Here is a 26809-nt window from a genome sequence, read left to right as displayed (position 1 = left end):
GTGTTAACCACGCTAGTCACAATGCCATTGTTAATAATGGTACGCCCAAGTAGCCCACTGACGTAGCCACACCACATGGGCTAGCTGCTAGCCGGCTAGCAACTAGCTTCGCCACACACGTTAGTGAAAGGTAACGCCATACATTGCCGCTCGCCGCTGCTGCTGTGTTTGGGCTTTTGATGCTAGGCGTTGCTACGTAGGTGACATCAAGGAGGAAAGGGAAGAAGAACACGTGAGAGCACATGGACAGTAAATACGTGGTGGAGCACAACCGTCGCCATCATCCTGCCAGTCAAACATCAGGGCTTAGTCAGCAAAATGCAACAACCTACGCTAAAGGCTGGCGCTGTGGTCTCGGACCAAGGGCGTATTAGGGCCACACAAACATGAGGGAATATGTCCTTAAGTTCACCTTGGCAAAAAGGGAAGACTACCACAACCGAGTCGGAAAATTGTGTCAAAAAAGTCGTCATGCTATGACAAAAATGCTAAGTTCCAAGAAGTCTGTCGCCATATTGCCAAAAGATGATGAACGTCGTAATGTCACAGGAACAATGAACTTCCAGTGGAACCACTACCATTACCATTACCACTACCATCACCACTACCACTACCATCACCACTACCAAAGTCTTCCTGTTCCAAGTTCAAAGTGGTACTGGGACACAAATAAAGTCGGGAGAAGAGTGGTAATGTTGCACAGAAAACGTTTGATGATGTCATTTTGAAAAGTACGTTGATAATGTCCTCCATGCCGAGGAAAACAGTTAGTAAAAGTACACAAAGTACTTCACAGCCTGGCGAGAATAAAGTGGTCAAGTTCCCAGACCGCAGTCATGAAGTCACAAGGTGAAGCAAAGAAAGACGCCGTTTCCACGACGATGTTGCTAGGCTACCACAGTACAGTCAGGTGACTTGACACACAAATTACAGTAGTTAACCAACAACCAACCTACTTAACACCAACCACTACTCATCACCTCCTCAATAACTACTCTAGATGTAGTATGTCTTAGTTCCCCAGTCACCACTCTACTCGTCACCTCCTCAATAACTACTCTAGATGTATGTCTTAGTTCCCCAGTCACCTCCTCAATAACTACTCTAGATGTATGTCTTAGTTCCCCAATCACCTCCCCAATAACTACTCTAGATGTATGTGTCTTAGTTCCCCAGTCACCTCCTCAATAACTACTCTAGATGTATGTGTCTTAGTTCCCCAGTCACCACTCTACTCGTCACCTCCCCAATAACTACTCTAGATGTATGTCTTAGTTCCCCAGTCACCTCCTCAATAACTACTCTAGATGTATGTCTTAGTTCCCCAGTCACCACTCTACTCGTCACCTCCCCAATAACTACTCTAGATGTATGTCTTAGTTCCCCAGTCACCACTCTACTCGTCACCTCCCCAATAACTACTCTAGATGTATGTCTTAGTTCCCCAATCACCTCCCCAATAACTACTCTAGATGTATGTGTCTTAGTTCCCCAGTCACCTCCTCAATAACTACTCTAGATGTATGTGTCTTAGTTCCCCAGTCACCACTCTACTCGTCACCTCCCCAATAACTACTCTAGATGTATGTCTTAGTTCCCCAGTCACCTCCTCAATAACTACTCTAGATGTATGTGTCTGTGTTGTGTTGTTCAAGTCCGGTGCTGCAAGAAAAGGTTCTCCAGAAGGTCAGGTCAGAAGGTCAGGCCAGAAGGTAGCCGTACCATCAGCCTGCCATTCGCTGGTCTTTTGTCACGTGGGTGTGGCCTTAATACGCCAGTGCATCTCCTTCCTCCCAACCTCTTTGGGAGCTTTGGGAGCTTTGGAAGCTGGACCAGGAGCCACCAAGCCTTCCATTCCTCCTTCAGACCGCAAAGCCCACTGCCCACATCCTCCATGTTGCTTCCGAGGAGACCTTCACGGCGCCGCGTTCAGGACCCGCCTGGACGTGGCGCGGCAGAGACTCATCATCAGCCATCACGGTCCTCATACATCATCATCATCATCATCATCATCATCATCATCCACCAGGTTAGGCGGCAACAAAACATTTGTAATCGGTGAAAAGCAGCACATGTAACTGAAAGTAGTACGCATATAGTACTGCATACTGCATACTGCAGTATATGTGTACACAGCTCCTTCCACTACTTGGAGAGGGAGATAAGGACACGTCATGGTATTGCACTTGGCCATAAGAGCGTGGCCTTTCTCTACCCAATCATTTCAGGACTTGAGGAGGTCCATCCCGCCGTTCCCACGACCTTCCCACGACCTTCCCACCCACCAGGCCGGAAAAAGAGGGGCTAAAATCTGTCCCATTGGCTTTGCTGGCCACTCCTCCTCCATCACGCGAGCCGCTTTAAAGTCGGGACGACCGACAGCGGCGTGGAATTGAGATCTGGGGCGACCACGTGCCCCCGCAGCTCCGTCCGTCCGCAATCATGGAATAATTATGGGGAATTATGGAGGATTTCACTGCATATTGCAGCATATGGCCAACATTTCTTGATTGCTGAAAGGCGTCTGCTGACACGTCACGTCACATGACATGACATGACCACACAAGTGGTGGTTGAACAGGAAGTAGTAAGCATGGATATGAAATGACAAAAACAGGAGTATTGGCTTGCATAGTACGATACTGTTGTTGCATATTTCATATTTCATATTTCATATTAGCAATGTTGCTAGGGGGCCCAAGTCAACGAATGAGCTGACGTAGAACATTGTCGGATGCCGACGGATGACCCAACGGAAGTCTGGAGGGGGTTCCCAACTGGGGGGTCTTCATCTGGCTCCTCTCATTCTGAAGAGGATTTGTTTTTTCCATGGGTGGGGGGTGGGGGGTCTATAAGAGTCCAGCAGGGGGTGACAGCGCCCCCCCTGCCGTGTAGAAGCAGCAGTCCCAAAGAGGACCAACTAGTCTCCTGTTGATCCTGACAAAGTGGATTTTCTGGCTTTTCTGTATTTGGTGCTTACGGTGTCGTACACCAGCTGTCCCAGTGGAATGTGGAGGGGGGGGGGGGGGGGGGGTCGTGGTCATATTTGGTAACGCCACATGAAATGGCCATTGCAGTTTGCTAGGAAACTTGCACCCCCTTTTTGGGATTGGCTTTGGTTCAGTCCCACCGACTTCCTGTTCACGTGATATTTCAGTGTAAAAGCTCGCTTAAAAGTCACGCTGGAGTCGGTCCAAGACCAGGATCCGATAAGGAATGGAAGGAAGAGCCAGGAGAGCCGAGGGATTCCCACCTGTGTTACATTCCTACCAGACTCCGCCAGCCGGCCTGGAGCCGGCGTGGGGCTTTTTGGTGGCGGGCCATGGGAGGAGCCGTAGGAAGCGTGATGGGCGGGGTCGGCCGGTCTACACATAGACGGGCTCACATCCCTCACCGCCCTCCTCCTCTTCCTCCTCGTCCTCCTCGGCTTCCTCTTCCTCCTCCGGGCCCGTCCCGGTGCCGGCCTCCAGAGGTTTGGGGTAGCGGAAGGGGCAGCCGTTGTCGTCGAAGAACCTGCGGAAGGTGAACTCGTAGAAGGCGTGCTCCGGGTGCTTTCCGTGCGGGGAGCAGAGGGCGTCCAAGGCGCGGGTGCTGTCGCCGCTGTCGCTCCAGGCGCCCGGCCCGCCCTCCTCCTCCACGGGGTCAAAGTTGGACGTGTCCATGGGGTGGGCGATCTTGGGCCGGTAGGGGGCAGGCTGCTGCCGCAGGTTGCTGGTGAAGTCCACCTTGCCGAAGAAGGGGTGCGCCTTGATCTCGCCGGCGCCGTTGGCCCCCAGGCGGTCCTCCGCCGAGCAGCAGAGGCGAGCGATGATGTCCACGGCTTCCGGCCTCAGTTGGACCTGCGCGGGCACCTGCAGGGTGCTCTCCCAGTTGATGACCTGAGGACAGGGGGTGCACGTCACTTCCTGTCACATGTCTCGTCTTTCACACAGAAGACGCCCGCCAACAAGCCACTTTACCACCAAAAGGAATCATCAGGAGTCCAGACCGCACTGACCTTAATCTGGGTCTCTGTAGGAGTGGGGGCCAGGAAGGGCGGCTGCCCCACCAGCATCTCGAACAGGATGACGCCCACACTCCACCAGTCGCACAGCTGGGTGTAACCTGGCGACACAAACACACGTTACCGACCAGCACCTCGAACGGGGCCAAGTACGACGCCGCTTCCTGCAGTCCACCTTTGCGAAGCAGCACCTCGGGGGCGATGTAGTTGGGCGTGCCCACCAGGGAGTGCGCCAGGCAGCGCTGGTGCTGCCGATCGGCCCGCTGCTCCAGCGTCATCAGACGGTCCCCGCACCGACAGTTGGACACGTCGTCCCAGAAGTCGCCGGGTTCCATGCTGTCCTGTCTCACGTGGCTCCCTGCGGACACAACGGGGACCGTGAGTCGTTCCGAAGACGGGACCCCACAAATCCCGCTCACCTTTCTGATAGTACTTGGAGTTGTGCGTCCATCGGAAGCCGGTGCACAAGCCGAAGTCGGTGAGCTTGATGTGCCCGTCCACGTCGATGAGGATGTTGTCGGGTTTGATGTCGCGGTGGATGAAACCCATCCTGTGGACGCTTTCGATGGCCAGCGTCAGCTCAGCCACGTAGAAGCACGCCAGGGGTTCGGGGAAGACGCCCATCCGGATGAGCAGGCTCATCATGTCGCCCCCGGGGATGTAGTCCATGACGAAGTAGAGGCTGTCGCGGTCCTGGAAGGAATAGTAGAGACGCACCACCCACTCGTTGTCCGCCTCCGCCAGGATGTCGCGCTCCGCCTTCACGTGGGCCACCTGCGTCCGCGGCGGCGGGGGACGTCAGTCACAGCGGCCAAGTCGCGTGAACGACGACGAGAGGAGCTCACCTGGTTTCTGTTGAGGACGTCCTTCTTGCGTAGCGTCTTCATGGCGTAGAGAGCGCTGGTGTCCACCTTACGCGTTAGGCACACCTCCCCGAAGGCGCCGATCCCCAAGGTTTTGATTTTGACGAACATGGACTTGTCCATTTTGGCGCGTCGCAGCCGGTTGTAGTTGGACTCCTTCTGGTTCAGCATCTTCCTCATCTGCTCCTGCTCCGCCTCCGACAGGCCGGCCTGTGCGGGGAGACGAGAAGGAGGTCAGCGTCAAACTTTGGATTTATTTTACAGTTGTACGGTGCTGTATTCGTACTTCCTTCTGGTTTTGGCCATACTGCCCCCCTAGGCTAGATCCCGTGTTTACCGTCTGTCATCAGGAGGCGATGGAAGAGCTAACGGCTAACCCAGACGACCGTGATTAAGATTGAAGGTCATTCAAACACGAGAGTGGACTACTGTATTTCAGGAGCGATCATTTTCTAATACAAGGTCAAAGGTCAAAAGGTACAAGGTCAAAGTGCCAAAAGTGAAGAAAACAGTCCAAAGATAAGTTAGCAAGAAGGTCAGGTTCCAGCTAAAGCTGCTAAAGCTAATCTCCATGTGACTGACCAAGGCCGACGGTGCACCAAGAGACTGCATCATGGCCGACAAAGAACTGTTGGCACCAACTAACCCACCTCCCCAAAATAAACCACTTGGACCAGAACCAGAACTGAGTCAGCCTGATACCGACTGCCATACACGGAGCAGATGACATCACAGCACGCTCCATCCAAGCCAGACGGATCCAACATGTCAGCCCTTCCTGGTCCATGCCCCTCCCGACTCCAAGACCCTTACCTTGGACATCTCCTGTTCCAGCTGAAGCCTGCGGTTGAGCTTCTGCTGGTAGGTCTTCATCACGTTCTCGATGTGCTGCTCCATGTAGAACTTGAAGGCGAAAGGCGAGTAGGTCTTGATGCGGGACTCTCGTTTCTCCTCATCACGTCCGTTCTTCCTCACCGGCACGGGCGACGTCTGGATCTGCTTCTTGTCTTTCAGGGTTTTGTCCCCCTTGCTGACTTTGGTCTTCTCCTTCACCCGCTGGTCTCCGTCGTCCGCGTTGGCACTCCCTCCGCTGCCGCCGTGCGCGCTTCTGGAAGCGGCGTTGCTAAGGTCCTGAGCCCTGCCGATGACGGCTGCAGCGCCCTCCAGGGTGCCGGTCTCGCCGGGTGCCGCCGGCATGAAGAGGTTTTTGGGGTAAGGCGGAGGTGGGCAGCGTGGCTCCTGCGGGGGCTCCAGGGAGTACGTCTCCTCCGCCATGTAGGCCAGCGCTTCCGATGAATCCTGGGCCTGGGCCGTCATCCAGCCGGGGTGGCACGGCCCCACGGCGGTCTTGGGCTCCGGCCTCATCACCCGAATACTCTTGACCGGCTGCTGGATGGGGGCTGAGGTGACGGCCGTGATGGTGTTGGGGGGGCCCAGGGAAGGTTCCGGTTTTCCACCTGAAGGGGGTGCAGTCATCGTGGGCCGAACGCCGTTGGATGCGGCGGAGCGGCTGTTGAATGAGTTGGCTCTGCTCGGAACCCGAACCTCACCCCTGAAGGGTCCCTGGGGTTGTGGCTGCCTGGCTGGGGGGGGCCCTTCAGGACCCGGAGGCCCCGCCCAGTGGTGCTCGTACATGTCCAGGTTGAGGCTCGCCCTGGATGGGGTCATTAGGCTCTGGGGAAGATCGGGAAAGTCCGGGCCCATGGCTGGCACCCCACCCGGGGAACGGGACATCATGTGGACTTGGTGGGAGGTTGGGCTTGCCTGCCGCGGGTGTGAGTGAGAGGGCAGGTAGAGATTGGTGGGGTAGCCACCCCCGCCCCCTCCTGGCCCGCCCTGGCCCATGTTGACGTAATTGTCTGGGGGCGCCATCTTGTTTTGAAAGGAGGCGGTTCTCTTGACTCCGTAGCCCGCCGTCTCCATTAAGTGAGGCCTGGCATGGCCGTAGTCATAGTGGGGGCCTGGAACGGGAGCCCCTGGGGGCTGGGGCGGAAGCTGCAGAGGTTGAGCTGGGACATTGTAGCTCATCATGGCCCCGTGCTGATCCATGCCCCCGGGATAGCCTTTCTGCTGGGCCCCAGGAGGGTACATGGTGTTGGCGGGGTTACTCTGGGTGGCCATCACTGGCGGGTAGCCGCCCATGCTGGGGGGACGACCCATGGGGTTCCCCATCGGGGGGCCCTGTGCCGTCCCGGACGGAGGCATCATGTAGTTCATGACGGGGGGAGGACCCATGTAAGGTCCCTCTGGCCCAAAAGCAGGTACACTCTCATACATGGGGGCCCCCATCGGGTGGTAAGGAGGCATAGCACCTGTGGCATCACCCGAGGCCTCCATTGCAGGACGGTGGTCCATGGAAGGGGGCATTCCTGCCTTTCCTGAAACGGCACCAGATAAGCATGGTCACCATCAAGGCAATAAGGATGATGGGCGTGTCGGCGTGTCGGCGTACCTGGCGACGTCTGTTTGATGACGCGGACAATGAGCTCGTTGCGGGGGTCCAGGTAGCCCATCTTACTGATGTACTCGAGCGCCGCTTCGATGTTCCTGCTGCCTGTTTGCTTCAGTGCCCGGATCGCCATTTCCTGTGGAGCACAAAACAGTTCCAGTTCCGCTCCGGTCCTGTAGGTGGCCATCATGCTCATTAGCAGGTGGGCATGCAGGTGGACTCCAATGGCCAAAACACAGGAAGGAGGACGTGGAAGGAGTGTAGTGTGAAGGAGTGTAGTGTGCAGGTAACGTATAGGAGAGACATAGTAACGCATGTACACGCATGTACACACATAGATTACTTCCAAATATGAAAAGGTACATGCTTCATGGAGTCATATTTGGAAAGGAATGGTTATTTGGATGTACAAGGATCCGTTTGGTGTTGATGATGTTGTTCTAGGTGTTTAGGTATCTCATCTGCGTCAAAGCCAAAGTATCTTGTCACAAATAGCCGCTTATCTCCCTTTTTTAGTTGGGAGCTGATATTTTCCCAAAACGTACCTATGTTATTACTGCTGATTAGAAATAATGACCTGACAAAAAAGATTTCCTTGATGAAGGTCAAATGAAACAGACTTCCTGCGCTTGTCACAATAAAAGCACAACAACACCCGCACACACGCAGCAGAAGTGGGTCAAACGACGGCGGGAAGATGGGAAGATGGGAAGATGGGAAGATGGGAAGATGGGAAGATGGGAAGATGGGAAGATGGGAATTGTAATTTGCAGCCTGGGAATGATTTCTTTCTCTCTCCTTAATGTAGGTCATGCCTGACAGACGGGAAAAGTGACTGATCCCTGGTCCCTGCCAGGGAGGTGTCGTACTGACCCACGGCCGTTTGGAAGGATTTGCTCGTCCCAGATGTGCAGCAGAGGGGCGGGATCCTTCTCTTGCATTCCCTTCCCTTCCCGTTTCAACGCCTTCATGGAGCCTTCTGGCATGGAGGTCAACATTTAGCACCTCCTCCTGCCCTGGACATCCATCACCACTCACTGTCTTTTTAGGATGGGGGGGGGGGGATTATGATCACAGTGGCGATCACACCAAAGAATTTCGCTCCATGTTGCATTCCAGAGATGGATGGGATAAGTCTGCACTTTGACAGGGAAAAGGAAGCGTGGAGCAGTCGGAGAGATTCCTGTGAGCCAACACGGATGGGAGTTTCCTGTCATTAAAAGAACGCAGCACCCTAAATATTCATGTCTGGATCATGTGGGCTTCTTTTCCCGTTGGGGGGGGAATAAATACGCTGCCAGGTGATTCGTTAATCCAGAATAATGGCTTATGTTTCCCCACACAGACCTCCTTTATGATATATGATCAATAACATAGAACAATAATCATGCTGAGTACTACACTTTTCTTGTGTGTATTATGTGTGTATTATGTGTGTATTACGTGTGTATTACGTGTGTATATGTGCTTCTCAACATATTTCCAACACGTGTGACGGCCTGATTGGGCGTGTCTTATTGAACATGGACATCATGGTCAACACGTTTGGATGAGAGCACCAAACATCACCATCATCATCATCATCTTCCTCAAAGGCCAACCCCCCCCACCAAGACATGATGGTGCACCAACACATGCTAGCAAGTCACATCCTGTTGTCGTCGTCGTTACATAAAATCCACCACCACTGATTCCATACGTGGGGGGGGGGGGGGGGGGGGCTCTGGGGACGGAGGGGAAAAATGCAGGCAGGACACACACACACACACACGCACACGCACACACACACACCCTTTCCTGTCATCTGGATGCGTGGCATACCACCCCCACCCCCTCCCCCTCTAAAACATTTCCTCCCTAAAAAAGAGCGAGTTATGCAACGAGCCAATCGGCTGATTTGCAGCTGGAGAGGAGAAGACGAGGTCGGCCGATAAGAGGCGGGTGTGAGCGGTGAGGTGAGGTGGGGGGGGGGGGGGGCAGGGGGTGACACCCCAACAAGTTTCCTATGTAAACCACAGAATCCCAGCTGTCTTGGGGGGAGGCGGGGTCCACCCTGGACTGGTGGCCAGCCAATCCCAGGGCACATATAGACAAACAACCATTCACACTCACATCGGAGTCCCCAATGAACCTAGCATGTTTTTGGAATGTGGGAGGAAACCGGAATACCCGGAGAAAAGCCACGCATGCACGGGGAGAACATGCAAACTCCACACAGAGATGGCCCAGGGTGGAATTGAACTCGGGTCTCCTAGCTGTGAGGTCTGCACGCTAACCACTCGACCGCCGTGCAGCCTAGTTAATACTAAGTTAACAGTATTTATTTAGTTAATAGGCGTCGCTCTTCCCAAGGAGCATCCCGTCCTTTCCTGTACTACGCCACCCCCCATGGAAAGGGGCACAGAGGCAAGAAGTGGAGCTTTCCGTGATTTGCGTTCCTGTTTTGAGGCCAATCATGCTGGTGGGACCATGCCATCAGGAATAAATTGGAGTCTTTTGGGAAACACCATGCCATCAGGAATAAATTGGAGTCTTTTGGGAAACACCATGCCATCGGGAATAAATTGGAGTCTTTTGGGAAACACCATGCCATCGGGAATAAATTGGAGTCTTTTGGGAAACACCATACCATCGGGAATAAATTGGAGTCTTTTGGGAAACACCATGCCATCGGGAATAAATTGGAGTCTTTTGGGAAACACTGACCCTGTCCTGCTTTACCCGTGAAAGTGACCAAATACCAAATTATTTCCAGCTCATCCTCCACGCCATCCACGGTGGACTTCCTGCAAGTTCACCCCAAAAGTGTTCCTGCACACCCAGCCCCCCCAGGAATGCCGGAAGCGCACCATTGTCCCACATGTCTGGCCCCGATGAGTTGTGAGCCATACGTTTGTCCCGAGAGGGTATGGAATGCTGCCCCACAGACGGGGACGCCACAGTCAGGGTGGGGACCGGACTGGAACAGAAGGAACTGATCCACCCTGCTGCCATTGAATGTCGCCTTCCTGTTTGCAGCGCTGACAATGGCGGCGGCCGTGGGGGCCAGGAAGGGACCTCCATTGTGGCCCGGCGCCTTTTTCTCCTTCCCCACGGCCATCGCCATTCCCATCGCCATTCCCATCACCATCCCATCACACGCTGGGAATATCAGCCAAGATGAGAGCATCCGACCCAGGGCCTCTTAAATACGCTAGCGTTCCAAATCAATAAGGCTCCGCCTCCCAGCCGGCTGGAAAATCCACCTGGCAACCAGACATCTCCACACTGGGGATATATTAATAGAATTATTAGAGTTAATTAGAGTTATTAAGATGATTTCTATTCTTACCATCAGAAGTTATTAACATTATTTCTGCAGGCAGTGCCTGAGACAGCTATCAAAGGGGGGCCTTTTATCATAAAGTTATCACTTTTTGTCAAATGTACTACTTTTTTCATAAATGTACGACATTATTCTCATAAATTACAGATTTTTTCTTGTGAATGTATACCTTTATTGTGGTAAATGTATACCTTTATTGTGGTAAATGTATACCTTTATTGTGGTAAATGTATACCTTTATTGTGGTAAATGTATACCTTTATTGTGGTAAATGTATACCTTTATTGTGGTAAATGTATACCTTTATTGTGGTAAATGTATACCTTTATTGTGGTAAATGTATACCTTTATTGTGGTAAATGTAAACCTTTATTGTGGTAAATGTAAACCTTTATTGTGGTAAATGTAAACCTTTATTGTGGTAAATGTATACCTTTATTGTGGTAAATGTATACCTTTATTGTGGTAAATGTATACCTTTATTGTGGTAAATGTATACCTTTATTGTGGTAAATGTATACCGGATATTGCGTGTGCAAAATACGGGAGCGTCATGCAGCAGGGAACAGCAACACGGAAAGGGCGCGCCGGACTCACCTGGTCGCATCCGGCGTTGACCAGTTCTTGCAGCATCTGCCGGTTGACCTCGCCGGCCGGGTGCCCGGACCCGGAGGAGGGCCCCGACTCGTTGGCGAAGGGCATGAGGGACTTGCGGATCTCTCGCAGGGCATTTTGGTAGTTGTTGAACTTCTGCGGGGGTCGCACCGGCTGCTGCCGACCTGTCGCGTCCTTGCCGCCTTTACAGTCGGCCGGGCGGCCGCCCTCGGCTCGCGGGCCGCCCCCGTGCAGGGCCTGGCTCACCATCTTGGCGGGCTGCTTCAGGCCCTCCTTGATCTCCTGAAGCCTCTGCCGGGTGTTGCCCACATAGGGGGCCGCCGGGAACGTCTTGGGTCTCATGGCGGAGGTGCCCGGGTCAGGCACCCGGCACGGGGAACCGCTCACACGCTCAGTTAGCCACCCAGCAAATAGATCCAAGACTTGTGGCCCTTATTGGGTAGCGTCTGTGGATTCCGATGGGGGGGTGTTGTAGGGGGGGGGGGGTCCTACAGGCGCTCCATGCTGTGCTTTTCAAGGCTCGGGTTCCAGCTTATTCCAGGAGATGCAGCCGGTCCCAAGGGTGGCACGGAACCCAACCGTGATGCTGCCAACCTGCGCCTGCACAAAACCACAGAAGACGCTGAGCATCCCCACACGGACTGGGGGGGGGGGGGGGGGGTCAATCTCTTCTAATATGAATATTAATATTGTAATACTAATATTGTACCTTCACCTTATTCTTTCATTTCAACTTTATTTCTGTTATTTTCACATAGATTTCAATGTTTTTTATTATATTTTATAACTATTTTTACCAATGTATTATAGTCATTTTTTAATATATGATATTTTCGGTGAATTGACCCCCCCCCCAAAAAAAAACACACAAAAAAACCCGAATGCAGTCAGACTGATTGAGCAACACGTGGGGGTGCTAGTTCATAATTCAACAATTAAAGATTGTAAGAACTCCTAAAAAACAATGTGCCCCCCCCCCCAGCCCTTTTCCTGGCCCCGGCCCCAGCCAGCCAGGCAACCCCCCCCCCCCCAAGTCAGCGCATAGCACAAGTTGCACGAGTCAGCGTGTCACCGCATACTTGAGCAGCGTTGTCATCAGTAAACACCCCCCCCCCCCCCCGTGGAACATCGGATGTGGGACAAGTCGGCCGTCCCAACATTTAAAGGGCCGCCAACGCCTCCTTTACACGTTTGGTCTTTACGTGTTCTTGGTACGTGTTCCAGCCAGTCCAAGTTGCATAAAGACATTGTGGGGACGCTGTGAGGCATTCACTGCCATCGGAAATCACGCATTCCGTCAATTCATCTGTTCCAGGGTCAAACTGTGGCTGTCATAAAGCTGTAGCAACTGTACAGTGACAGTTGAGCGCTAGGAACGTTAAGCAATAAAACACTCTTCAACGTAAACAAAACAAAACTCATTCTTGCGCGATGGAGAAGTGGAAACCTTGTGAACGAGCCAGGTTACCCTGCTAGGAATCGGACTCGCGCTGTACAGGACACATCTTTACGAGCGTGCAAACACCTTCAGGTCTATGGACCCAAATCAAGTCAGGATTTCAATCAGGGGGACGCGTACCCAACCAGGAAACGGCCAACAGCGTAACGACGTACCCCAGGGACCTGGACAGAAGGTCCTGGGCGTCTCTCCTGGGGGGGGGGGGGGGATAAGAGTGAATAAAGTAAGAGTGAGTGAAGGAGTGGTTTAGGAACGCCATTGGGACCTTCTGGCCTCCATCTTTGGACATCTAATTCCCAAACTATTCCCAAACTATTCCCACATCGTTGCCATATTCCAACTTTTCCAAAGATGCCAACTTTGGTGATGATTTTGTTTGTGTGGCGTCTTTCATGTTGTTATCACATGATGTTTTGAAAGGGAAAGGGGGGGGGCAAGTGAGTCCAGCACCAAAGGGCCTTACAGGATGGCAAGGTGTCACTCTTCCCGGCCAAAAGGGTCCAGGTATGCCCCCCCCCCAGGTATGCCCCCCCCCAGGTATGCCCCCAAAGTGTATTAGTGATCCACAGCAAAGGTATACAGGTATACCACCAACCCCCCCCTTCCAAACGTGTACTTTGTGTACTTTCCGGGTCTTTTCAGGGACACCATGAACGCCAAGTTCAGGCCCTTCCAGGGAATCGATTCATCCCGCGTGGATAATTATAACACGGAATCCCAACTATTTAGGGTGCACAGTTGCAGGGAGAGCTAAAAGCACCCCAGGCCGGCTATGCTGGTCTACCGTAACCCCCCCCCCCCCCCCTCCTCACACACACGGGACCGTGGAAAAATGTGGAAAGCCCAGTTTTAGCGTCCTGTGTGCGGCTCAACTGGCCTGATCGAAAAGAAGGGGATTAACGGCACAAACACTCCCACGCAGCCATGTTCCCACGACCACCACCTTCCCGTTTTGACATCAGACCCCCCCCCCCCCCCCCCCCGGAACTTTCATGGCGACTCCGATCAACGCTAAAGAAACAAGGCTGTCCTCACCATGTGAGAAGAAGCGGCCACGACGATCACTTCGATTCGGTCCAATTGCCACTTTTGGTCGTCCTCCGTCGGCTCCTTCTTGGAACTCTTGTCCGGGCCTCGGGTGCCTCGGGCGGCCTCAGCGGGGACGAAGGAGCGGAGGAAAGGGGGTGATCCCGGGCTCCATTTTGGAGCAGCAGAAGGAGAAGAAGCAGCAGCGAGGCACAAAGTTGGACACTCGCTACATTGTTAACATTCCACACGTCACGTGACGGACCGACGCGCGTCAGCAGCGGGGGCCAGGGCGAAGATCGTCTACTCGGGAGGATGCTCCGCGACACAGCCGAGCTAATGTATTGAATAGGGAGGAGTTGAAATATACTTTTCTATGGTTTCATGCACTCGGCTCATCGTGTGGAGCCGCATGTTGAAGACCTTTTGTCGACATACACACACCGAGCTATTTTGTCCAAAGTTTAATATGCAAAGTTAAAAATATGCACTTCTACTTTCCGGTGTTTTATGAAGCACTCACAGACCACTTCATTAGGCACAAGCTAGTACGCTACAATGCCAACCAGAGCTTTAGCACCCACGACCTTCTCCTGGTGTGGCGAAGAAAAGAGGTGAAAAATATTAGGAGTGGGACGTCACGGAACGGCTGATCCGCTAATTCTAGGACCACGACCAGACCACCACCGCATTCCGTCCGCCATCCCTGGAGCCTCCAGCTGGACACGTCACATTCCAGCCGGAGCCTCAACACCTCACTTTTTACTCCAAAGTCGAACTTTTCTTAGCAAGCCGTCTGGGCAGTAAAGCAACCGGCTGTCAGCTTCCACACCGGAAACAGTGCAAAAATAAAAGCACGGTGGACGCCACAAACACATGCGTACAGGCGGAAGTCCTGGCTTGAACCAACGAGGAAGAAACCAAATAAAATGGAGAAACAACAATCGTCGTGCAATCATCGCCTACACGGCCAACCGGAAGTCCACTACTTGGGATTATGTTGTGAAAAATAAAAAAAATACACGGCTAGCAAGGCTTTTCACTGTGGAGATTTGTCTTTCTGTGTGCCAAAAATAGAATAAAATCTATAAAATTAACTCGTACATAAAATCATTTGATATATGTTCTACATTGTCCACTACCGAAGGCTAAACTTTTAAAGAAATGGCAGAATCACCAGCAGCCGTTGTCCTGCCTTCTGTGGATTGACCGCTGGAGGGCGCCAACTGCCAGGTTAGCTCAATTCATTTTGGTTGGTTTTCAGATTGCATCCTAACAAAAGTGTTTTTCTGTTTAAAACATCCTGACAAGGCACACTGGACCGGTCCACTGTTAAGTACTGTGTCGTTAGGGGCTTGGCTATCCGTCTTCACCACATGTTTATGATGTCCAATAGAAAATAGGACTACAAAAGTGCCTGAAAAACTACAACTCCCGGCTTTGAGCTGCAGTGCCGTGTCCTCCAAGCAGTCGATAGTTCCGCTCCATAGCGACACGTGTCCCTCATATTTGGGTGTCCCCATTCAGCGACCGAGGCAGGCCCAAGCACGCCAACGTTCACTCAAGGGGCGCAGCGGAGATGCAGAGGTTGTTTAGGGCACAAGCGACTCGTACCATCTTGTCGAAGGTGGACATGTTGGACGTGCGCTCTGCGGCCGAGGCAAAGGGACTCTCCACGGGACCGCCCAGCATGGCGTACCGCTGCCTCACCATGGACACCACCCTCTCCACGTGGGCCTGCACGCCCTGCACGTCTGCCGCAGCGCCGCCCGCCACCCCGAAGCGGGCTCCGCGGGCGGCTACGGCGTCGGCGATGTCCAGATCCCGGCTGGCCAGGACCACATCTCCCGGGAGAAGCTTGCACAGAAATCCGCTGCTCTCGGCCAGGTTGCGGGGGCCGACGTTTCCCAGGACGCCCCTGGAGACAAAGGTGACCACCCCCTGAGGGGCCACCCCAATCAGGTAATTTAGGACGCTACAAGCTGCCGTCGCCCCCAGTTGGGGCTTGTTGCCGTGGGCAACCGGGCCCTCGCAAGGAACCGTAAAGCAGTCCACGATGACGGCGCAGTCGGGGCAGGAAGAGCGCAGGGCGGCGGGAAGGTTTTTCCTCAGCTCAGCTCGCGAGGGCCAGAAGACGGCGGTGGGCACCAGTGTGGAGGACATGATGTTGACCATGTGATGCACCGTCCTGACCACCGTGCCCACCTTGACGCCAAAGCGGTAGGCCAGGTCCTGGTTGCGCAGGTCCAGGCGGAGGCGCATGAGCGTGAGCAGGAGCTGCTGGAACTTGGACAGCTTGACGGTCCTGATGGCGTCCATGTGCGGCGCCAGGAGCAGCATGACCGTCTCCAGCACGAAGAAGTTGGGCAAGCCCGTGTAGAACTTCACCTTCTCTGCGTCGTTCCTCAAGGAGCTCTCCGACAGGGACATCTTCTCCACGGACTCCCTCAAGGCTCGGTTCTCTCGCCTCAGCGCCTTCAGGACGTCGTCGTAGTTGACCGAGGCGTTGGAGGTCAGGGCGGATGCTTCATCCTTGTCGTCGCTCACGGACTCGTCATCTTCGTCGTCGTCGTCTGCACTCATTGAGGACGACGCGCTGCCCTCCATGTTGGACTCGCGCTCCAGTCCGGACCCGCCCTGGCGCTGCAGGAAGAGCAAGGCATTGGCCGCCTCCACGCGGGCTTCCTGCTTGTCCGGGACGTCCAGCAGACCAGGCTCCTTCATCTCAGCGGAGAAGGAAGCGGCGGTGAAGATGGAAGGGACATAATCGGGTGAACGAGGGTTCTTCACTTGTTTACCTGGACGCAGAAAAGGAGGACGCAGCATTTTGTGTTCCCGTATTTGCTCAAGCGTTTTCACAACAAACCACAGATAGAAGATCCTTTGATGAGTGGAAAACTCACTTCCCTGACATGTACCGGAACTTTTATTCCACTTCACTGTAAACACTAACTTTATTTCAACGTACAAAGACGTTGAGAGGAGCAACAATGGCTAATAACAATAGTTAGCTAATAACAATAGTTAGCTAATAACAATAGTTAGCTAATAACAATAGTTAGCTAATAACAATAGTTAGCTAATAACAATAGTTAGCTAATAGTTGCAAGTGTACTACCGGAGATGGAAGTGTACTACCAGAGATGGAAGTGTACTACCAGAGATGGAAGTGTACTACCAGAGATGGAAGTGTACTACCAGAGATGGAAGAAGTGTACTACCAGAGATGGAAGTGTACTACCAGAGATGGAAGAAGTGTACTACCAGAGATGGAAGAAGTGTACTACCAGAGATGGAAGTGTACTACCAGAGATGGAAGTGTACTACCAGAGATGGAAGTGTACTACCAGAGATGGAAGAAGTGTACTACCAGAGATGGAAGAAGTGTACTACCAGAGATGGAAGTGTACTACCAGAGATGGAAGTGTACTACCAGAGATGGAAGAAGTGTACTACCAGAGATGGAAGTGTACTACCAGAGATGGAAGAAGTGTACTACCAGAGATGGAAGTGTACTACCAGAGATGGAAGTGTACTACCAGAGATGGAAGAAGTGTACTACCAGAGATGGAAGAAGTGTACTACCAGAGATGGAAGTGTACTACCAGAGATGGAAGTGTACTACCAGAGATGGAAGAAGTGTACTACCAGAGATGAAGTGCGTGCTGCACAGCCGGCTGCCGTCGTTGGGCACCCAGCCCTGCCGGTTGACGGCCGCTATCCACCGCTGCTTCCTCTCGGGGTCCCGGGGGAAGCGATAGAAGGACAGGCCGGTGCCGGGCGTCCTTCGGTTCCTGCAGCCGGCCACCACACACGTATGGACCATAGCAAAGGCAGCGGCTAGCTAGCTGCCTGGCGGGTGTTTTTGACTCCCAAAATGGCGGCCGTCTCGTCGAACGATGGGCGGGAAGGGGCGGGGTCTACCGCTGACGTCATTACAATGGACGAAAACAAAACAATGACGAAACGACGTAAGTCATTTAAGCTTTAATCTTCTTAATGTATACAATATATAAATGGAAATATCTCAGTGTGCTGGGCCACTTTGATACACTTTGTGCATTCAATTTGCTAACAAATTGTAGGTCATGCTAAACCATGCTAATATGCTATATGCTAAACCAACACAACAAAACATCTTCGCTTCGTGTTATATGCGGAAGAAAATTGCAGTCATAAAAACTGTAATATCTGATCAAATAAATCTCACTATTAATGAATTCATTTTATTTTTACACTATGCAGAGGGCCAATTAAAAAAAGAATAAATATAAATGACATCCTCTTACATCCAAACAATGTGTTTTACCTTTTATGAAGCCAGTTTATCTAAGGAGTAAAAACTAGTAGTTGAACCATTAGGCTCACATACAGCCACGCCCCTCGCCACTCCCGCCTCCTGCATCGCTCCACCCACGGCGCCACCTGATTGGCTGAGAAAGCCCCAGCACGCCCAGTGGCTTGCACACTTCATCCGAAGGTTAGAATCCGAGTTTACAAACTCCATGCTCTTCCGGAGGTATTTTTATATTTCTTTCTTTGTGCTATTTGCTGAATGAACATCATTAGGCCATGAAACCAATCTAAAGCTCATTTTTACACTTCAACTTCAAATGAATATCCGAATATCAGTTATCAGCCTCCTTAACTGCTAATCAGCGGTGTCAATCGGGAGTAAAACTATTTCATGACATGTTTTAAAGTCATTTTAAATGTTTGTTAGTAAAAGTTCCTATTTAGGAACATTCAGAAAGGATTATTATTCAAGATTTGCCTTCCTGAAATGTACAAATGAAAATAGCTAAAAGAGGCCAATAGTCATAAACGTATATTAATCTTTATTGGTTGCCAGTCGGTGGTGTATGAGCTGCTGCATTTTAAGCCTATTGTTGAATATTGGATCCCACACATCTCACATCCCAACCCCGAGGAGTTCCCCAAGGATACGTACTCGGCTCAGCTGCCGACGTTGACTTTATTAAATAGTCAGCAGTGCCACCCGAATGACGTGACTCCAGCGGGGCCGCCCCTCAGGACTTGATGATGCAATAACGACGATGTCGTCTCGAGTCATAAAGGCTGGAGTCATCGGATGTGATATTTGTCCGGAGTCATAACTGGCCAACTGTCATCTAAGGCTCCAGGTTGCCGATCATAAAGGCTGCCGTGGAGTCATAAAGGTCTATGTCAAGTCATGTGGGGGCCGGGGGTTGGTGGGCAACAAAAAGCTGAGGTTTGTGGACGAGCAGATAGCATACTTCCGTGCACGTTACTCTAAGAGTACACAAAAGGATACTTGACACCAGAGTACAGCTTTGTCTAAATCCTGACATTGGGAAATGGAGCCGACCAACCCAAGAAACCCCTTTTTTTCCGACCCCGACGACATTGCAAATATGCTCCTCTCCGGGCTGCTGGACGGGCTCCACCTCGGCGACGAGAGGCCATCAAGCGACTTTGACGGCGGACACAGGTCTCCACTCGCCAAAGACGCTTCGCATCGAGATGTGATGTCAAGGGGCGGAAGCTCCTCCGATACGGACACCCCCACCACACTGTGCTCTGATGACGACATCCAGATTGGATACAAGACAAACTGGAGCCCCGTCAGTCAGGAACTGGACCACAGGGAGGAAGACGGGGTGGTACTGGAAAGGCTGGTGTCCCACTATTCCAGGTTATCATCTCCGCATAACGAAGACACTTGTGCGGTCAGCCCAGAGTCTTCAGAACATGACAACAGTTCTCAGGCGTCCTCCACTGGCACCATCAGCCTGGACGCAGACATCAAAGCTGCCATAAAGACCGCCTCCAACACCATCTACAAGGGCTTGGTTCACCACATGGACCAGTACAATGATCCCTCCAAGGAAGGCAATTTTGTCGTGCGCAGAGACCATCTGCTCGATCCATGCATCCATGCGTCCATGGACACCTCAGTGTGGAGCGACGGCGACAACGAGGCCGCCATGTCATCGCCCCAGGTCTCCACCGGCGAAGAGCTGGATCTGGTGGTGGATGAACACGAACTGGAGGAGGACGTGGCGCCAAAGTGCCTCAGCCTGTCCCCACGAGGGAAGCCGACCCGAGATGTGACTCCGGCCTTAAGCCCCGTTTTCCAGGAGTTAGGTTTTAATTTGCTGAAGGATTCAATTCCGGAACCCCCGGAACAGGAAGAGTGTCTCCAGACCTTGTCCCCCCCCTTCATAAGCCTGGATGAGGGCCTCCTGGATGAGATTATGCAGGATGCTGGCAAAGATGATGGCACCCAGATTGAAGACATCCCATCGAGTCCGTCCTTGCCAGAGGAGCAGGATGCAGATGTGACACCAGCGCTGCTGTCCGCCTGCGAGGAGTTCTATCTTCAGGAGGATGAAGAAGTAGACTTTCATTCCGAATCAGCTGAGTATTTACCCACCTACTCACATGAGATCCATGACCACAAAGCACCCAAGTGTCCATCAGCGCCCGAAGAGGACCAGACGGCCCCGTGTGCAGAGTTCCAGACCGGGATGGACGACGGTGCAGATGAAGAAGAAGATGATGATGATGATCAGGCTCAACATGAGGTGGTTCAGTACTTGAGTCCATCATATTCCCCAGAGGAGGCAGCGGTCTCTCCCTACGCCGATCAGGTGGTCCGACAGGAAGGAGACAGCGTGGCGTCCAAATCATCAATGTCGTCGCCGAGCGAGGAGCTGCGTGCGGACAGCGCTGCGGTCCTGATGGCCGCTGATCAGAGGTTGGATCTCTTGGAAGACCACGTGGAATCAGAGGACTTGGCATCCAAATCCCTGAGCCCTGAAGAGACTCCTGCCGTGATGATGACTTCCGAATGGCCAGACCTTGTGGAAGACGGGGCTGACGTGGACCAGGAGAAGGATTTGGCTCCGACGTGGTCCAGCCCATCGCCATTAGCGGAACAGGAAGCAGATGTGAAGCCTGCCTCCGTCTCCCCTTGTGAGGATGAGGATGGCGTGGAATACGGCCGTGATGCTGAACCAATGGGAGCGCGGGCATCAAAGTCCGCGTCCCCTCCGCAGTCCCCTCAGAGTCCAAGTGTTCCTGAAGTGTCCACGGGTGTTCTTGATATGCCCAGCGAGGAGGACCAGGCTGCGGCAACAGCCGACAGGATCTCTCCCTGTGGGGAGTCGGAGGACGGTCATGTGACACAGGAAGACGTGCCTTGGTGCAAATCGCCGGGCCCGCCCCCACAAGAGACACTCGATGGAGACGTCCCTTTGGCCACTCAGGAGGACATTTTAAAAAAGGCTTTGGGGGACGAAGCCAACCATCAGAAGTCGGCCCCAGTCATCCTGGAAGAGTACTTCAACGCGGCCATGAAGAAATTCTCCAACACCTTACTGGAGGCCTTGATTAGTCACTTGGAGACTTACAAAGACCCCGACCCTGACATGCAGGCCCAACTTAACGCTCAGAAGGCCCAGGGGGGCCACACATTGGACGGCCACACATTGGACGGCATGAACGCAACAAGGCAGGAGAAGGAAAAGCCTGGCAGTCTTCAATCCCAGGATTGTCTGGACCACTGTGACCACTAGGGGGCCTGTGACCACTAGGGGGCCTGTGACCACTAGGGGGCCATCAAGCTGCACATTTTCAAGACAAAATGCAATGAATGGAATTAATCAGGGCGATGCTGGTTTTGGTGTCCCTCAAGAGGCCGAGGAGGAAAGTGGTCAAGACCAAAAGAACAGACATTTTCATATTCCTGACAACTGGGAAGATGAGATGGATCTGGCCATTTCCACTCATTTGGGGACTCGTGACCGGTGTTAGAAGTTAAGCAAAGATTCATTCAAAGACTCGTCAGTCATCATCCCAAATATTTCTTTCAAATTTCCGCTTGTCATAATTAAACACAAACGTCTGCTTCATGTGCTTTCTTGTGTCTTAACCAATCAACGCTAAACATAACCAGGTCTATGGAAAATGGAGAATGGTGCAGGACTTGGCTAGAACCAGCGGAGGCGCTGGTGAATCAGCCTAGACTGGTTGTGGTCCAGCCAGCCGCTGGACGCTGATCTTCATTCATGCAGCATCTCTCCACTGGCAGTGAAACAGGAAGTCAGACATGATGCAGTCCTAACGTGTATTTTTATGGAAATGGTCACCAGCGTCTTCAGAGCTTCACTATTGTTCCTAATAATACGCCAATTGTCCGGGGCATGATTGACAGGGATGTGTTGTGATGGTTTATGATGGATCATTAAGAGCACACAAGAGGCTAATTGGTTTTTACGGTTGCCATGTCAACACCAAAGTGCAAAGAATCTATTTTTATTCTCAGCCAGAAGACCATTTGCTCTACAAAATACTTCCATTTGTTCTACAATCTGATCAGGATTAGGATTACTAAAACCAGAAAGATTAGTCATCCTTTGTTTATGGGCTCCACAATAAGTGAATTTTTGCAAAGTAGTAGTAGAGTGAATATTAATGGAATATTGTTTGTAGTTGGAGCATAGAGAAGCTGGTACTGTTAATGGCTTCCTAAATACGAGTTGTACCTTTACTGGAGCCATGGAGCCATGAAGTAACACCCCTGGAGTCTAGTCCTTGTTTCCACAACATGGCTCATGGCGGCCAGGTGTGAATGATGAACGATGAAGGATGGAAACGGTGAGGATTAAGACGTGATGCTTTGGACACGACACTCAGCTGCACAACGCCAGTTTGTAGACGGCGGCGCTCCCGACTCCTCCCACCTGCTCCAGCCTCTTCAGTTCGCTCAAGCAGAGCACGTAGACGGGGGCCTTGATCCCAACGCTGGTCATCTTCTCCAGCTCCTCCATGTGGAAGTCCCCCTTGTCTCCTGAAGGGGGTGCCGGGGACAGTTGGACTTCTTGATGAATTTGTCCTGATATTTTCCGTCACGTGTAGGAACTGACCTGGATGCTCTGATAAGTACTTGTTCATGTTGCGGACCGCCTTGTTGAGGTTCTTCAAGGTCATCTGCTTTAGAAAGGCGGGCAAACTGTGGAACTCGTGCTCAGAGACGGCAGTCACGCATCTGAACACACACACAAAACTTGTATTGGTTGGCGGCCAAGTGTTGGCGTACGTCACATGGAGGCGGCTAAGCTAGCCAGACGTCACCTTGCGGGTTCTGCTTTCTTCTGCTGGACGTTGGATTGAGTCTGCAGGACAAGCTGAGCGCCACACAAGCAGGGGACGTGAGAGAGCGGCCACACGTGCATGAGCGCTAGAACCTACTTTACAGATGTCCTGCGTCACAGAGCTGAGTTCCGGCATCTCAGGGGTGCTGGCGTCACGGAACTCCCTTCTGGTGAGGGGGGTGCCCAAGCAGAACTCCCGCGTGGCTCCTCCATCCTGGTTGATGTCCATGACAGGCGGCTCCACTGACTTGCTGTCAAACGGCTGCGCCTCTTTTGGCATGGCTCTACTCCCCTGGGGGGCCAACATTGTTATTGTAGGGGGCCTGTGATGCCCGTTTAGCTACACACCATAACCCGCACGCTACATCTTTCTAGATCTTCCAGAATGTGCACCTATTCCATCTGGATTTCCTTGGCAATAAAACAATGTTTTGTGTGTGCTTCTTACGCTCAGTAAAATGTTGCCCAGAATGGACTCCATCTTGGGCATCTGCAGCGTCTGCTTGTCCTCCCCACCCACGATACGCAATTCTGGCACATCATACTCCCACGGGCGTGGGGGGGTGCAAGAGCCGTTGCGAGATGGCGTCAGAAGTTCTAAGGTGTGGCCGTCGTCACGTTGCATGATGATGGGCTCGGGACGCTGCGTGCTCTACGAGAAACGTGCAGTTCAGGGAACCCCGGTGAAATGATGCAGCCGTGCGTCCGTCGTTTTACCTTTTGGGTGCTGACCAGGCGGTTCACGTAAGGAGTTTTGAAGGTCGGGACCTCAGGGGTGGTGGCCAGGTTGTCGGGTTCACCCTGAGATTGGGAGTCCCCTTGCGACGGCGGGGAGCGATGACCGTTTGTTTTCTTCATCTTGAACCCCGGCGTGCAAAACACGGGCGTCTCTGGAGATGCCAGGTTGCCTGGCGATGAAGAAGGAAAGGGCGTTCATCCACACGTCATATCCATGCTGTACTTACTGTTTGCCTAAGACACAGCCGGGGGGGCTGATAGTTCCTTAGATGTGAACATTCATTATGCATAACAAGCTGATATTTCAACTTAATAATCATGGTATGGGGTGCATGAGAAAGTGGAAAGGAAAATGTAGCTCTCTGTAGCACAACAACCGTTTATGAATGGACTATTTTCATATTGATGGCATAGACAATCTGGTAACGCAGCCGCTGCTCTACAGGGGGATTATTGATGAAGTGGAGGTTGCCTACAGCCACAGCTGTTAAAGCTGCCGCTAGTTAAAGGCCGTGACGGCTGTGGGAGACTCCACGGTTGATGAATCGTGGAGGATCCTTCAGAAGCATCCATGTTTGATCACCTTGGTTGTGCAGCATCTGAGGGATGTCTGGTGCCAGCGGGAGGTCCTGAGCTGGTCTGTAGGGAAAGACAAATAGAGACGTGATGCCATGAAGAAGATCAGGAGAAGCACGCTTGCGTCTACCCTGGAGGCTTGTTGACGTGCTTGCGGAACAGATCCATGGTGAAGTCATTGTTCAGACACATGGTGTGCTCCGAGATGCCAAAGTTGGTCATCTGAGGCGTCCGCAGCTCGTCCTCGTCCATACGCAGCGCACATTTGGGAGTGAGGGGCAAAGGCGGCGTGGAGGGCGCGTGGAGCGCAGGGTGGGGGAGGCTCATCTCGGGCATGGCCGGCACCTCGGCGCACCATTCCGTCCTCGCCAGGTTCCTCCTCAGCTGCAGCTCAGACAGGCCAAAGTCGGAGAGACGGGGCGTTTGCATCACGTCGGTGAAGGTGGGTGGCGCGGCTATCTGAGGAGAAGATGGCGGACCGCTAGTTTCTTCCTCCTCGTGGTCGCCGTCTTCAGCCGCAGGCTCCGTTGGACCCGACTCTTCGTCTCGCTCCTCCATTTCTCCACCTTCAGCGCAGGAAGCAGCAATGCAGGCGTTTGGAAATACTGTTACTTGGATGAAGAGCATTTCATTGTGTTGTTCCACTCATGGTGGCACAGGACCATACTAGCGTCACGCTCACCGTCACTCTCACCGTCACTCTCACCGTCACTCTCACCACAATGCCCGTGACCCCGGTTAGGATAAGCGGTGGATGGATGGAGACATAGGGGTGGCGGTTTACTGCCATTTCATTCTACCATGTTACACTTCCTCCATGTTGGCGGGTAAAACAATCAATGATCTATCATCCCAGTCCGAGTTCCATGAGGCTTTTTTTCCTAGTCACATTTTCATCTGGTGAGATAGACGCACCTACTACCATAAACAGTTGAACCTCTGAGGCCCCAAGGTTTTTTTTTCAGTTAGAATTCAGTTAGAACATCATTTTAGAATTAAGAATACTTCATATATCATCCTGCATGTCATCACAGTCAAAGTAGTAGTATTGTAGTATTATTGTAAGCTTGTTTTAAGCATAGATGACAGTTTGACCTTGGAACAGATGATCAGTATTTCTTTGTAAATGGGACCAAAATGAATTGTGAGTGAACAGCAAGAACCCAGAGGAGCTTTTAAAGAAGGCCCAACTCCAAGCGTGCTAGAATGCTTACTGCTCGCTCTGCGTGCGTCGGCAGGATCTAGGTAGCCATATTTTTCAAAGTGTCCCTTCAGTGTCTGGATATCCTCAGCGACCTTGTGCTGCACGGCCCTGCAGGCATGGATGAAAGTGTTCACCTCCCTCCTGTGTGTTTTCTGCTTGGTAAGCGCCTCTTGCATCTGGCCCTGTAACAACACAGAATTATCGTTGGGAAAAAAAGACAAATCCCAGGGGGGCTCTCACTGCTTTATATCTGTGCCACCTAAAGAGAGAGCAGACTTCTGCCTAACAACAGTGGATACCAATGTGCGTCACTATTCAGCCAGCTCAGTGTTTCCACGCAGGACTGCAATCTATTTGTGGCAACATGACAAGAAAGCATCTCAGGAAAAAACATGCGATATGGAGCAATACAACCAAAGTTATGAACAAAAAACAAGCAAGAAATGTCCTTGGGGACACCAGAGGGGGAATATAAATGCAAATAAAACAAAAACAACTAAACAATTAAACAACTAAAACAAAAGGCAGCATCCAGGCTGCAGTTTTTAGCAAAGATCCGCCTCACGTGCTGCCTTTGATATGAACAAGCCGGTTCTCAGAGCCAGATCGTTCGTGAACGACCCATCAGGACAGCTTACGGTCGTTAAGCTAACCTTCCGCTCTGGGTCTCGGATGAATAAAGTTATGAGTCTTCAACACCACTGGTTGTGCGAGTGCAACGATGGAAAGGCTGAGTTTTTAAAGAGCAGACATTTGACTATGCTTTGTTTTGGCCGTACCTTCAAACCCAGCACATCACAGTTCAAGTCGTGATAAGCTCGTTGGCCTCTCGCTGCTGCTTCTGGAACTTCTGGGACGCCGAACAACAGACAACTCTTGTTATTATCATTAAGCAAGCCACTTGTGTTTATCCGTATCATGACTTACCGTCGTCGTCGTCGTCGTCGTCCCTGTCACGGCGGCCGTCAAAGGAGCGCTGGAGTCGGGCCGTCTCCGTTTCGAGGGCCACGGCCAACTTCTTCAACTTTGCAAAAAACTGCGACGTAGGATCCATTTCCGGGCTTAAATTAAGTGTCTGTTAATAGCTGCATAAATACAAAGGAGGTGCTTTTACGGCTTCCGCCAACGTAGCGGACGAGAAAACTGTTCAATTTGGGCGCCACTGCCACTCTAACCGGAAGTCCTTCTTCGGTGGTGTGGATGAACCGTGCTTACGTCATCGCCCCCTCCTGGCACTGGGCTGTAACTACTCATACTAACTAAGCACGATGAAGAAAAGTGGCACGAACAGTACCAGTACAGTACCAGAACAGTACCAGTACAGTACCAGAACAGTACCAGTACAGTACCAGTACAGTACCAGTACAGTACCAGTACAGTACAGTATGCCTGGATGTAGCCATAAATGTGT

The 26809-nt window shown here is 52.2% G+C and overlaps 2 protein-coding genes across 4 annotated transcripts; both read right to left on the bottom strand.

The window, feature by feature from the left end:
• Nucleotides 1-3300: 3300 nt before the first annotated feature.
• lats2 (large tumor suppressor kinase 2) lies at nt 3301-15290 on the bottom strand. The gene is made up of 9 exons (XM_058082389.1): nt 13750-15290; nt 11238-11855; nt 7319-7451; nt 5680-7244; nt 4849-5076; nt 4423-4777; nt 4179-4361; nt 3998-4104; nt 3301-3878 (listed from the first exon to the last, which is right to left on the bottom strand). Exons 2-9 carry the CDS (start codon nt 11595-11597, stop codon nt 3366-3368), a joined length of 3444 nt encoding a protein of 1147 aa, XP_057938372.1. The 5' UTR covers nt 11598-11855; nt 13750-15290; the 3' UTR covers nt 3301-3365.
• A 6461-nt stretch (nt 15291-21751) lies between these two features.
• On the bottom strand, nt 21752-26616 carry ska3 (spindle and kinetochore associated complex subunit 3). 3 transcript variants are annotated; one of them, XM_058083024.1, is made up of 11 exons: nt 26326-26616; nt 26178-26248; nt 25409-25580; nt 24325-24760; nt 24202-24257; nt 23598-23788; nt 23329-23532; nt 22978-23172; nt 22861-22913; nt 22653-22774; nt 21752-22576 (listed from the first exon to the last, which is right to left on the bottom strand). In XM_058083024.1, exons 1-11 carry the CDS (start codon nt 26450-26452, stop codon nt 22419-22421), a joined length of 1785 nt encoding a protein of 594 aa, XP_057939007.1. In that variant the 5' UTR covers nt 26453-26616; the 3' UTR covers nt 21752-22418. The 3 variants fall into 3 exon arrangements, with proteins under 3 accessions (XP_057939007.1, XP_057939008.1, XP_057939009.1); XM_058083025.1 differs by having other exon boundaries at nt 21755-22576; nt 26178-26245; nt 26326-26615; XM_058083026.1 differs by having other exon boundaries at nt 21755-22576; nt 26178-26249; nt 26333-26615.
• Nucleotides 26617-26809: the final 193 nt, after the last annotated feature.

The sequence above is a fragment of the Doryrhamphus excisus genome, chromosome 9, assembly GCF_030265055.1.
Source record: "Doryrhamphus excisus isolate RoL2022-K1 chromosome 9, RoL_Dexc_1.0, whole genome shotgun sequence".
Lineage (NCBI taxonomy): Eukaryota > Metazoa > Chordata > Actinopteri > Syngnathiformes > Syngnathidae > Doryrhamphus > Doryrhamphus excisus.
This window is presented reverse-complemented; position numbering and strand designations above follow the sequence as displayed.